Source organism: Monodon monoceros, unplaced genomic scaffold (genome assembly GCF_005190385.1).
Source record: "Monodon monoceros isolate NGI ecotype Baffin Bay Population unplaced genomic scaffold, NGI_Narwhal_1 Super_Scaffold_11, whole genome shotgun sequence".
NCBI lineage: Eukaryota > Metazoa > Chordata > Mammalia > Artiodactyla > Monodontidae > Monodon > Monodon monoceros.
The window spans coordinates 105,692,470-105,706,955 of record NW_021703767.1 but is presented as its reverse complement, the minus strand read 5'-3'; the positions used below and the strand labels follow the sequence as shown (position 1 = coordinate 105,706,955).

General features: G+C 33.6%; 1 protein-coding gene across 2 annotated transcripts in view; it reads left to right on the top strand.

Moving 5' to 3' along the window:
- RSRC1 (arginine and serine rich coiled-coil 1) overlaps window positions 1–14,486 on the top strand; it is a 452,043-nt gene that overhangs the window by 210,875 nt on the left and 226,682 nt on the right. For both annotated transcript variants that reach the window (XM_029214049.1, XM_029214050.1), the window contains exon 5: window positions 9,341–9,377. In XM_029214049.1, the coding sequence (XP_029069882.1) occupies window positions 9,341–9,377 (37 nt within the window). The remainder of the gene's footprint in view (window positions 1–9,340; window positions 9,378–14,486) is intronic.

The following is a 14,486-nucleotide window of genomic DNA, read 5'->3' as shown; positions in this document are numbered from 1 at the left end:
ATGATAGTCCAGAAAACTTACCTAATAAAAATTGTTTAAAATTAAAGACTAAAAGAAATATGACCTTTTAATACATCTACTCTGGGCAGGCTACTATCCTTACTTGACCTCTAACAGGTCATATGGGACCTTTGGGCTTGCTCTTCCTGCCTCTTCTTTTCTGCTTACCAACTCTGCTCAAATGCAGTCAGTCCTTCAGGATCCAGCTAAAATTACCCCTACTCATTTAAATATTTCCCAACCATTCCAACACATATGGCAATTTCTCCTTCTTCTGAACTTCTCTTGAACTTAGGTCAAGAACATGGATTGAAGGGAGTGGTGATGAATAGGTTGTACCTCACTTGCTAACTGCAGACAACTGGCAGTGACTCCTTAGAGCACAGTGTTGAGAAAGATTCTTGAGCTACATTTGGCCTCAGTGGGAAAGAAGATTGTCAGTGATTATGAACCTTAGTGCTGCATGTGGAAATAGCAGATAAGTAGCATGTTCACATGCAGTTTCACTGCCTGGCTTGGATGTTAACTATTTCATGCATTAGTCTTGGTTTGACAATACAGTTTAAACATCCAAGGTACTTTTTGTTGTTGATGTTTGCTTATTTTGTTGTTACTGTTTTTATTATCTACTCAGAATTTAACATGGAGCCTAGGTATGAGGGTGCTCAATAAATATATTTCTGTTGCTCTTCCTTCATTTTTGATGTTCCAGGTCTCTTTCTAGTATAATTTCCCTTGGTCTGAAGCACTTCCTCTAGCAATTCTGTTAGATCAGATATACTTGTGATGAATTCTCTTAGTTTTTCTACATCTGAGACTGTTGTCTAGAGCATAACTTGAAAAATATTGAAATCTCTTTTCTTTCCCATGTAGGCCCTTTCTGTGACATGCAGAACTTCTTTACCTGAATAACTGTAAATAACTTATGATACATACCAACTTAGTGTTCACCTTCCCATTGGAATAAGCTCAGTGTATATCGTAAGTCCTCAGCTGTTTAATATGTTCAGTTTAAACTTGTCCTGATGTAATGGATGCTCACTAATATTTGTAAACCTAATTAAAGAATCTTAGAACAGTACACATAAAATTCAGTAACCATAGTACACTTGTCTGTGCACATGATTTATAAGTTCTAGAGCAGAATTTATTGCAAATAATAATCAGTCAGATCAATAACTACCTGTTAAAAGCAAATGTCTGAAAACTACCATTCTGAACTGTGGTAACCAAAGAATATACACTTAGATCCACTAATTTGCAAGATATTTTCCAGTCAGGGGAAAAGTGCTGAGAATTCTAACCAAACCTAGTAAGTTGAAACTAAGAATTCTAGTTTGGAACTTAGTGGTGATAGTCTGTGTTTTTGTTATTGGAGGTAAAATGTAAAAAAAATTAGGTAATTAAGAAATTATTTTTGCTTACTTCTTTTCAGTGTACTTTTTAATTCTGCCTCCTTTCAAAGAGATCAGGATAGAAGAATGTTCTTATGTCAAGATATACATGGTATTTTTATTGGATGCTAGCCATTGGGCCAAGCTCTTTGTATTTATTTGAAAAGTAGACTGACTTTCATTTATAGGTATTACAGTTGAAACAGATTTTAAGGTGGTTAAAAAAGCTAACATCTGTAAAGATGTTTCTTGATTTTGAAAGTAGAATACAGTCCATTATTTAGTCTGTCATATTGAACGAGTAATTATTGAGTGACTTCTATATGCATGCCGATTATCTTTTTAATCCTTGATTTGAACTTAAGAATAGCAAATTAGAGAAGGTATATATCCTGACAGAGTTATTTAGTTAAGTATAAGAGTTGGAATTTGAACCAAGTTTTTCTTAGATTTATAGTATTACCAAAGTTTTCATCATAACATTTGATACATAACAGAAAAAGGTCTTATACGTGTGAAAATTTATCAATTATAATTTGAGATAGGAGATGTATATATTTTTATAACTTATAACTCAGGCTTTTAAAAACTTTGACTGCCATTATAAAAAAAAAACAGCTCACATAGATTTTTGCTTTATGAGAAAGAGTACAAAATTAACTGTGATCTTATCTTTTATAGCTGTAGAAAACTGCAGCATACTAATCTTTTAAAAGTGAATAATATGCTTAGTTCATAACCAAAAAACCTGTAAAAATTTTTATTAAGAGTTAAACTCTGTTTTTCATAATTATTGTATATGTGCGTATTTTATGTGGGTTAATACATATATCAATACATTACTGTTTATAAATACATTTAATCTTTTATTTCTTGGTCAGTGAAATGAGACATTAATGCTACTTTATTTAGTTACATGTATTATAGTTTCTATTTTATAACTAAATACTGTATTTTGTCTTGCTTTATGAAATAGTTTTGGTTTATATTTATTTTGTTACTTTTCTACTTCCCACCCAAAAACTTACTTTTCTTTTGGATGTCTTTTGTTTATTTAATGTTGTAAAATATTACTTTTATAAGTAAATTCATAATAGATTTTAGATTGATTTAATAGGGAATGATGAGAAAAATTTGCTTTTACTAGGTACTAGGAGAAGCAAGTGATTAAAAATATTTTTCTAAGGTAGTAGTTTGACAATTTTGATACAAAATATTGAGAGAAAGGAGAATGCCATCATCAAAAGGAATGCTGTTTTTTCAAAATAAATATCATTATTAATTGTGGCTCCTTGACCAGATTCCCTTAGACCATTATAAAACCTGAATGATCACTTTGGTGTAATTTGTTCTCATATTAAAAAAAAAAAAAAGTTAATCCCTTCCTAGTAAGATTAGATCTAAAAAATCTTAGTCTATGTTTAGAAATTTCTTAAGATTATATAAACTTTATAATAGCAACAATTTCCAGATTTAGAGCATGCTTCCTTTGGCAAAATGATGAAATCTGTTTGCCACAAAGGTAAATCAGTAGCTTTATTTTAATTTCTTTTCTTGCCTGCCATGGTATGATTGATGTATGGCAGCTTCTTACTGGAAGGAGAACTAACATTGACACTGACAGGTGCCACAAGGTTTATTTAGGACAACCTCAGTCTTCTCCCAGTTAGTTTCAAAATGTCTGCCTCATACATGTTGAGCCACTGAATTTCCTGCTTTAAAGCCTCGTGTTATGCCAACATTACTATCTGTGCTGCCTCAACTACAAATTGGATGAACAGCCCGTGACACTTTTTCAATATTATTACATTAAACCAAGTGGATTTTGATTGATAACCTAATATTCAACTAATGCAAAACATCAATCATGGCAAGTATATTAATTATTTAATATTGCAGTCTAATTCAGAAATCGATGTGCTGCATGAGGGGAAGGGAAACTCATGGTTCCCAGAAGATTTAAGACAGGGAATGATTAAAAAAAGACCTGCTGTACTCCTGTGTGTTAGTTCGATACAAATCTTTATTCATTTGCCAATAATCTCTTCCCATTTTCCACTTCAGGACCATTTTATCAGTTTTGAGACCTATAATTGAATTAAGTCTGCTTTCAGCACAGGGCAAAAGGAGTTGCACAAATATTGATGAAGTCATGACAGGGACAACCCAAGAGACAGACCACTAAAGAGGACAGGCTTTATCCCATTTGTTGCAAGATCCTTCTGTCAGTGTCTTGAATCTTGCCTCTCTATTTTAAAAAAAATTCATTAAGAGTTTTGGAACCACTCTTAAGACTTTGTATTTAAATATCTACCATAATAACATTTCTATAGCACATTACACTTTATAGTGTACTTTCATATACATTATCTTGCTTATTTTTTCACAGCAACCCTATGTGTTAGGTAAAGCAAATGTTAAAAAATCTTCACATCATAGGTGAACAATTTGAGCTTCAGAGAATTTGGATTATTACCCAAGCTCATTCAACTGTTTTGCTTCTAGAACCAGGATTATACATCATGCTGTCTAATGTAGTATTTACGTACTCATGATGCTTTATCTGCGTTGTTTTGAGATGGCCACTCTTCCTTGTCTTTCTGCCCAAAGTAAGACTAAGTAAAGAAAACTGATTTTCATGAAGAACTTGTTGAAACTTTGGTGTCCCAATCTATGATACATATTAAGCTTTACAAACATGCAAACCCTCGGGATATAAATGAAAATTTCTTGATCTATTGTATCTTTTACTAGAAGAGAATGGCCTTCTTTTATGTATGTATATCGCATGATATATACATATCAAAAAATATATATATGAAGGGGGAAGTGGCCTAAATATATCTTGTCATTAAAGTCATTTTACCCCAACTTTCTTTTGATTCATGTTTGCCTGGTTATATCTTTTACTATCTCTTTTTTGGAAACCTTTCTGGATCCTTTTTGTTTTTTGTCTCTTGTAAATCACACATTGCTGGATTTGTTTCATACCCAATCTAAGAATCTTCTCTGGCATTTTTAAAAAAATTTATTTATTTTTGGCTGCATTGGATCTTCGTTGCAGCATGCGGGCTTTCTCTAGTTGAGGTGAGCAGGGGGCTACTCTTCGTTGTGGAGCGTGGGCTTCTCATTGCAGTGGCTTTTCTTGTTGCGGAGCACAGGCTCTAGGTGCGCGGGCTTCAGTACCTGTGGCGTGCGGGGTCTAGAGCACAGGCTCAGTAGTTGTGACACACGGGCTTAGTTGCTCCACGGCACGTGGGATCTTCCCTGACTAGGGTTCGAACCCCTGTCTCCTGCATTGGCAGGCGGATTCTTAACCGCTGCGCCACCAGGGAAGTCCCTTCTCTGGCATTTTAATTCTAGATTGTTAGGTGACCTTTCTTTAGTTTTCTTTTTAGTCACTGATTACTAAGATTACAATAGTTACTATGTACTATGCCAGCCTTTACTTGCTTTATATTCTTGCTTCTTCCTGATTTTATTTCTCTTCTTATTGCATTACATTCCTAAGAACTTTTGAATTTCCTGAGATTATGTATGCTGAAAATTGCTTTATTTTTCCTTTAATGTAAATAACAGTTTATTCACTAAATATAAATTCTAGGTTTACAGTTCTTTTTCTTTTTTAAACACTTTCTCTTGGAAGTTAATATGCCATCGTCTAGCATTGGTGTTAAGAAGTCTGATGTCAGTGCTAGTCTTCCTTTATGGAGGGGTATGCTTTTTCTTTCTGGAAACTTTTAGACTTTTCTCTTGATCTATAATATTACAGTCTTAATTATCCTTATATTATGCTTTGCTGTGGATTTTTCTTTAGCTGTCCTGTTCACTGTTGTGTGTACCCTTTCAATCTAAGATTTGAATATTTCTATATCGAGGAAATTTTCGTCATTATTTCTTCAAATAATTCTTCTCTTTTATTTTGTCTTTGCATTCCCTCTAGGATTCTTATTATATAGATGTTCATACTTCTACTCCTGTTCTTAATTTTATCTCTTGTTTGTTCTGTCTTTCATACCTTTCCTATGCTTTCTGGGAGAGTTCTTCTACCCCATGTTCCAGCTCACTAATTTATTCTTGGTCTGTAGCTATTGTGCTTTCAATTCATCCTCTGAGTTTCTAACTATTGTATTTCTAATACTCATTATCTCATATTGATTCTTTTTCATAACTGTTTTTCATATTTAGTTTCTAAAAATCTTCCCTTATCTTTGAATATGTTATTATATTCTTGCTCAATCTGTTTTCTCTGGATGAGGTTGCTTTCTTTGTTGTTTTTCTGTTCCTGTGCCTACACCCCTCAAAGATCTTAAAATTTTCCTTGTGGGTTTCTCTTTTATTTTCTTGCAACATTCAGCTGCCTTGGCTATTCATTTTAATCTAAGGAGAAGGGTGAAAGTCTAGGCTCTGGCTTGTGCTCCTCCAGGTTAATTGTTCTACTCTGGCCTCAGTCAACCACTTTTCCATTGTGTCTTCCTACTTTATCAAAAACAACCCAAAACAAAACAAAGCGAAACAACCACCTACCACCCACCACACACATACACACAGCTCCCAAAACTGTTCTTCCAAACAGCAACTCACTGTTGCAGTTGCCTTCTTTGAGTGGTATGGAGCTGGGTAGGACCACCCAGAGACCTGGGATGGTTGCTACTGACTCTCTATCTAAGCTTGTCTTAATGATGGTTAGATGTCAGACTCTTATTAGTTGAATACATACTCTGATTCAGGCACTGTATTAGATGCTGGGATATAAAAATTAGAAAGATGTAATTCATGTCCTCAAGGAGTTTTCATTTTAGTGGTTGTCAATGGGAAAGTAAAGACGTATTTATAATAAAGTGTGAGAACTTCGTGATATGAACACATGGGGAGAGTTCAGTACCTCATTTATGAGGAAAAGAGGTTTCCCCAGTGGAGGTTTTGTTTAGGTTGAGTTCTGAAGAATGTTTTTATATTTTAGATAGATAAGGAGGATTAGAGGAGTCTGGAACAAAAGGAACATCTCAGGTAGAGAGAGTGAGTGGTTCAGTGATGATTAAAGCAAGGTTAGTAGTTTGTTATAGCTGTTGCTGCCACTTTCCATGTGATAATAGCTTTGGCAAAATAACAGAGGGAATTAGTAAACTGGAGTGTAGTAGTATATTGTGGATTTTAAGAAGGAAATTGACATAATCAAACTTACATTTTACAAAGATCTTAATGTATTATGGAGAATGAATTGACATGGGGCAAGGCAGGGGTCACTGAGACCCATTAAGAAGCTTTGCAGTCATCAGGGAGAGAAAAGATGATGGCCTAAAATAAGACATAGCTGTGAAGATAGAAAGAAGTGGTTAAATCTAAGTGATAATTAAGGACGTTGGATAGCCAAGACCTTGTGGTTGATTACATTTGTTTACGTTTGGTAGCAAAGGAAAGGGGCAAGTGTCAATGTTGATGTCTAGTTTTCTTTCAGGCATGCCATTCAAAATGCATATTTCCTAGAATTATTTAATTTAAAGAATCGCTTGGAAACATAACAAAGCAATACCTAGCCAACCTTCCTTCCTTCCTCCCATTCTCCCTCTCCCGCTTTCTCCCCCGCCCTGTTCTCCCCCCTTTCTCCCTCCTCCTTCCTCCCTCCCCCTTCCTCCCTCCCTCCTCCCTCCCTCCCTCCCTTCCTTCCTTCCTTCCTTCCTTCCTTCTTTCCTTCCTTTCTTTCTTTTTCTTATCCTTGATTCCAAACTGCAAATAACTCAGAAAACTGGGAAATTTTCCCTAAGCTTATGACGAAGTCAGTTGACAGCAAAACCTACCCTGAGATGAGGCTGTTTATAGTCTTTGTTTCTCCCACTTTGTGTGGACATTCATATGTTTCTTTCAGAATTATTAATATGTATGATGATGAGATGCTTCTTCAAGCCTTGCTGTCAGTGTTTTATGACATACACTATATGTACCTTATTACCTTTCTTAAAATCCAAAATACTCTAATGAAGCGTGTCTAACCCCAGTGGTTTCAGATAATGAATTATGGACTTGTACTTTGAATCTGAGCATTTTTGTTCTTTTATATTGCAGCATTATTTTCTAATAAGAACCATGATGTGACAATGTAGCCATGGGGGAAAAATTAAGTAGATGTGTATTATATAGTATAAATATACTTGGCTCCAAGATAGATTGCCACGTTCAGGTACAAAACAGTGTGTATATTATGCTTCTGTTTGCGTTAAAAAAAAGAAGAAGAAGAAGAAGAAGAGAAACACACACACACACAGCAGCATGCATACACATGCATAGACTATCTTTGGAAGGATAAACAAATAACTAATACCAGTGATTGAGAATTGGGAGTCACTGATGGGAGGAAGGTTTAATTTTATTGTAACCTGTATACATACACATAAATACATATTACACTGTCAGATGTCTCACTATATGTATTATTCTTTTTGTTTAAATTTTAAATTGCACAAATGGTTATATGAGAATTTCCTTGTGAAAACTTAAAGATTCATCTGACTTCCAGCTCCAACAAATACATTAATTTTATAATAATAAAGGTAAAAATAATTATTTATGTAGCTATTGGCCTTCTCTGACACCTTGTTACAATTTATTTCTGTCATTTTTCATTAGGACTACATCCAGAGAATAAGTTTCAGAAATCCTTAAATTTTTAAATGTTGAATATATAGCATTGCCAGAAGCAGAAAGCAGAAGAGAGAATGGCTAAAGATGAGTACTAATCAGTAGACAGTGGAATTTATTCCCAGGATGCCAGACTGGGCAGTGAGAGCAAAGGTTGGAAGCCATGAGTATAGTTTTCAAGCAGTAGAGCCAAAGGGAAAAGATAGGGAAATTTGAAAAGATTGTATAGCAAGACAAAGGAAACAGAAGTAAGTAGAGTTTTGGCAAAAAAAAAATTGGAGACAAAATAAAGAGAAAAGAAATAAAATTGGGGCCCCTTTAGAGAAAGAAAGAGGTATGGGGAAAAGATTAAACATCATGAATGCAGTACTGTTGTTGGATGTTTCATAATTATTTTCTGCAATGTGGTAGAAGTATAATTTTATGTTAAAACAGATAAGGCATGATGTTAATGATGGAATTCAAATACTGCTTGTTGGAGTGAGAAAAGTCAAAGTCCATTTGTCACTAATAAATTAGCATTGACCGAAATCAGGAAAAATATCTCACTATTGCCATATTTCACCAAATGTGTATTTAAATTATCTTTGCTACTTGCACAGTTATTTGTATTTTTAGTTTCATCACTCTTTTTTAAAGTGAAAAGCAAGAAATTAAATACTTAAAATATATTGTGATATTTGATGTTTGTGTTTCCGTTGGTGATTTTTTTGCTTTTAAATATTACAATAGTCTTAGGTTCTGATTCGTAGTGGGCACTAAGTTGATAAAATTCATGCTAGGAAAAAATTTAAGATTGACTTATTTAACTATGTACTCACAAACATTCTTTTTGTGGCCATTTTTTATATAAAAATGCACCTACTGATGGATGGATATTTGATAAAGCAAATGTAGTAAAATGTCAATTGTAGACTCTAGATTGTGGAAAGAATCTGTATGTTTGAACATTTTCATAATAAACATTGAAGAAACATAAACTCTAATGAAATAGCTAATGTAAAATAAAGACAGTGTGCAAATAGTAAAATAACACATTTGATTTCTTTTTTGTTCTCCACTGACTTTGAAAAGTCTGAAACATTCTTTCTACTAGACGAATACCAATTTTAGCGGTAGTACTACTATTAGATATAAATAAATTATCTGTTCCGTAAGGAAATTGTTTTGTCCTTAAAAACAATGTTATTATGAACATTAGGAAAGATATATGAAAAAATTATAAGGGTTTGTAAAATATTTTTGAGGTAAACAAATTATAGCAGACAAGGGTTTAACAACTATTTTAAACTTTTATTCTTCTATTTTAGGGAATCTGGAAGCATCAAAGCTGTATTAGAACATCTGGTAAGTTCTAATTTTCTCTTGAACATTTGCATCATCTTTGATATCTGCATTCTAAATGAACACTTTTGAATGAGCTTTGAATACCTTGTATTGAGAAAGTCAACCATTTCCCAAAGGGTCAGCTTACTGTTATTACGTGAAGGCACTTACATTTTCATTTATCTTATCATTTCAAGGGAATTAAAATTTTTTTTAAATTACATTTTTTTCTGATGTAGAGATGAAATAAAATGGATGACAATCCTTGGATTGATGATTGCTTTAATTATAAAGAAAAGTGTTTGGTGTAGAATTTTTGGCAAATCTTGATCTGACAAAAACAAGCTTGTGTTTTAAGAAAAACACAATCAAATATTGCATGCATAAATATGGTATGTTTTAGCAATTTAACTGCTTTGAAAGAAGTGCACAGCTTTGTTTTTCCTGATGTCTTTGCTTTATGAATAATGCATTGGTTTAAACTACATTCAGTTTTAGAATATAAAATAATTGAGATGCAAAATTTTTGGTTTAAGTAAACATTTTTAAAACAAGTAAAATTCCAACTGACTTAACATTAAAATCTGTCAATTCATCAGAAAATTGGAAGAACTGTTGTATTATACCAGGTCCAAAATTCATTGAGCTCACCACATTGAGTGTTCATTACAACATTAAGTAGTTCATTTAAACAGAGCATTATAAAGTCATGCTCTGGTTTCTGGTCAAATCCAAACGTTGAATAATTAATGATAGAGATTCTTTTGTAAATACAATCTAAGTACTTTTTTAATGCAAGACTTCATTCGTATATCATATTGTAGCTTTGTTAACTATTAATGTGCTTTTGTTCTGCTCCCACAAAGCAAACAGTAGCAAGAGGCAGCTTCATTTTTATTTATAGTAGTTTTAGAGTTAGAAAGGATTTTTGGTTTTTCTTTCAATAGCTAAAGGAAACTGAGGAAACCTAGACTTTTTAAAAATGATAAAATCATCCTAAAAATTACAGATTAATTATTAAAAGCAGAATATAATAAACTAGTTAGAAAAATTGAAGTATATATATGTGTCCAGATTAGAAGTAATTAAATAATATTGTTATTCTCATTATTAAAAATTATTTCTTGAATCCCTGTTTATCACTTCATTGTGGCACATGATATTTAGAACATACATGTGGACATCAGAATAAAAATATTAATCTAAGATATCTAATGCCAGTATCAATTGACAGCTTATAACAAGGAAGAACAGCTAACATAGTTCCAAAATGAGCTGTCTTTTATACTTCTCTTGTAAATTACTATTTAATAAAAAGACTGTATATTTACTTGGTTCATATTCATCAGTAGATGAGTTAGATCCTTTTTTTTGTTTAAATTCCATATTTTTTTAATACTCACTAGTATGAACTTACATTCAGTGACAATTTCATGCATTTATACTCTACTTATAATCTTATGCAGCACTGGTTTTCTAACTGCCTTGGGCTGCCAGGAAGTCTCCCGAAAACAGGTGGTACTCCAGAATTCCCCTGCCCACTTTAGCCAGAATAGTTCCCACTTTTAGTTATTTTGTATACTTTTAACCTTTTAAAATAAGATTTCATCTGAACAAAGAATTCTTCAGCTAAAAGTATTTTAAAACCTTTTCCATTTTTGACTCTGAGTTATGTTTCATTTTATCTGGGTCACATATATCAAATGTATTTCAAAGATAAGGCATTTTAGGGGTGAGAGAGCCATGATTAGTACAACAGGTAGTGGAAGTAGATGATTTTAATGCATTTTACTTAAGTCATTCAAATTCTGTAACTTGACATTGTAAAATTGACCCACTGACTGTGAACTATTAACAATAATATGAATACATGAATACATATTATCACATATATACACATATATATTGCTTTGTACACTAATAATATTCAGTAAAGTCAATGATATTCTTTATAACTGCCTAAGAAGGAAGTGAACTTAAGAATTCATTGGTTGAGCACAAAGAAACCTGTCTGTCTAGCAACTGTGGGCTCCTTAGGTTTGGTCTCTCCACTTTCCAGCTGAACAGATACTTATAACCCTTGTCTTCTAGCACACGTACCCCTTCTTTGAATTGGCTGCATACCAAATACAATTAAAGTATAGATTCTAATAGATTGATTTAAAAAAATATATGGTGTAACATTAAAATGAGAAGAACATCCCACACATTTGGAGTTAATCTCTTCTTAATGTACCCTTCTTGTCTTTTCAAATTTATCTGGATTATCATAGAAAATTAGCATTGTTCTAAGAGAGGGTGAAAGCCATATAAATTTAAATGAGTTAAGAAAAATGGCATGCAGTATATTTGTCACAAGAACACATATATGGTTGCACTGTCTTTGTACTCTGTTTATGGACTCTTCTTGGTATATATAGTTATCTGTAACAAGTGTGAGTGTATGGAGAGAAGAATAAGATAGGTGGACTCTGTTTCCCTGAAACCTCTTCAAGGGCCAATTCATTTATTTGTCACAATTTCTCAAGCCCTTGATTCAGTCTTTAGTCTATCATTCTTTTCTATGTTGCCAACTTTTCCTGGGAACTGTCCAGCATATCATTCTTAGCTTAAATTTCTTATAGTTTACTCCCCAATACCATTTTATTTTTCTTCTCACAAACTTGTGTACTACCCATAAAGTCTATGTCTGTTTAAAATTCTAGACAGAACTTTTGAAGGTTGGTGCCCCGACATCCATTGATGATTCTTGCCTGATGATTGCAAAGTTGAGATTTTTCCAGCTCTACCACTCCCCCTATATTTAGCAGCCAGCATTCCACTATAAGGAAAAGCCCATCCTTCTTTCTTATTTTATTTACTTATTGTGAGCAAAGACTCATGACTAGGTTATTATCAGTTACTTTTCTTATTTATTTTGACACTCAGATTGTCACAGATATGTCCAGAGAATCTTCTTTAAAGATGGTTTCTGGGTCCTTTCAACATACTCCCCTTTTTTTTTTTTTAAGCACGTCCTCATTTTCTGACACAACAAGATGTTTCAGGCTTATCTTATACCTTCCCTGTCCCACTTCCAGCATCAGCCATTTCTTCAAATTACCCTATTCCATTTTAGAGGAAAATGGTATTTTAGGAATCAAGGTCTGGACATGTGATATGCTCATTGTCTCTGCGATTTCATTACTTCTAGGACCTTTCAGTGCTAGATTAGATAGTTAAATAGAGGTAGGTAGGTAAGTAGATAAATATTTTGAAGAACGTGTGAGTCATACTGATACCTCCAATTTCAATCCAAACCACAGAATTCTTCCTTGTCCTCCCCTGTTTCATATTTGTATTTCCCTTTATGTAAAGGGAGAACCTGGACTCCTAACAACACTAATACATTTACCCATTTGCTCAATCATATAATATACATAAAATAGTTCCAGTACAGCTATATATTTTGAAAATAAACTTAAATAAAAGATTTCAAGATTTATTTGTAGTTTTTTTTCCCCTTGAGTGTAGTTTATTCCTTTGAAATATAGTGGCATTCATTTGTTTCCATTTGCATTCAATTTTAGGTGCCTTTGTTCCCATTCTTGTAGATTTAATTATGTTTGAATATCTATAATGTTAACATGCTTCCAGAAGTCAAAATATGATACACAGTAGTATCGTCAGAGAGGTGTCACTCCCTTCCTTTCTAGCTATTCTCTATTCCTTGTAGGTAGCATATTTTATTAAATTCTTGTTTATCCTTCCTGTGCTTTTTGTAAAATTATGTGTATATATATGTATATGCATATGTGTATGTATTCCTATTTCCTGTTTCTTATAAAAAGCATATTGTAAGGAATTCCCTGGAGGTACAGTGGTTAGGACTCTGTGCCTCCACTCCCAGGGGCCCGGGTTTGAACCCTGGTTGGGGAACTAAGATCCTGCAAGCCATGCAGCACAGCCAAAAAATAAACAAATAAATATATTTTTTTAAAGCATATTGTGTATACTTCTTTCTATTTTGCTGTTTTCACTTATCAGTATATCCTGTAAATCACTCCATAATTACTGTGTGTATCATTATATTTACTATATTTCTTTCTCTATTTAGCTGTGTCTCCTTTATTAAGATTTTAGCCCAACTTGCATGCCTGCTACACTTTCATACATGCTGACAGAAGACACAAGATTCCCTGCATCAGAGACAAAGCATTTTCTTACTAACAGCACAAAAAGTAGCACGTACTTCCTGGCTGTATAGGTTCCCCTTGACCCCCAAGTCCCATGGGGTGATGCTGCATACCCAGTGGGTTTGTGTCATCACTGAGGGGCTCCAGATTTAGTTCTTTAAGGAGCTGTTAGAAAATCTGCCCAAACTTTGCCCAAGAGAAAGACATTATCTTTATTATCCTAGTTAGGTAACAAACATGCCTTCTGGCCCAGGTGGAGATTCTGTCTCTGTCTTGCTGTTTGCTATACTGAACATCTTTGCTATACCAGAGACTGTTTGCTGTACCAAACATCTTTGAAAAGATAGTTCTGAACAAAGGCTGATGGCTGATATAAGATGTACAGAATGTTATGGAGAATTGTCTCTGAAGAGCTATTGTAATTATGATGATGAAACTTAGGAAGGTTTGCATTTTTGCTCTAGTGGTTACCTTTGTATTTATACCTTTTATAATGGTTTTAATCCCCCTTGTTCCTGTTTAACCTTATAGATGACATCCTTTGACTCCCACCTGTTACCTTCATTATAGACAATGCTCCTGTTGTATTTTCCCTTTCTTCCTTTTCCTCCCATTTCTTCTTGCTGTGTTTTTTGCTACTTTGTTAGAATATAAAATGTTTGCATACTATTCTTCCAGCCACGCTTACGTTGTTTTAGAATCACCTTTAAAATTAAATATATAAAATATTTGCCATCAGTTTGTTTGCTGATATTTCCCCATTTATCTCCTGTTTGTATAAAACTCATCCACTAGTATATTCCTCAGGAAAGGCTCCTATGTACATTATTCTCCAAGATCTTGTACATTCCAAGCGGTTTTTCTGGAGTCTTGCGACTTGAATGACAGCTTGACTGGACATAAAACCCTTCGCTTACAGTTTTTTCCTTGACTTTCTTGAGATACTATTCTGCTC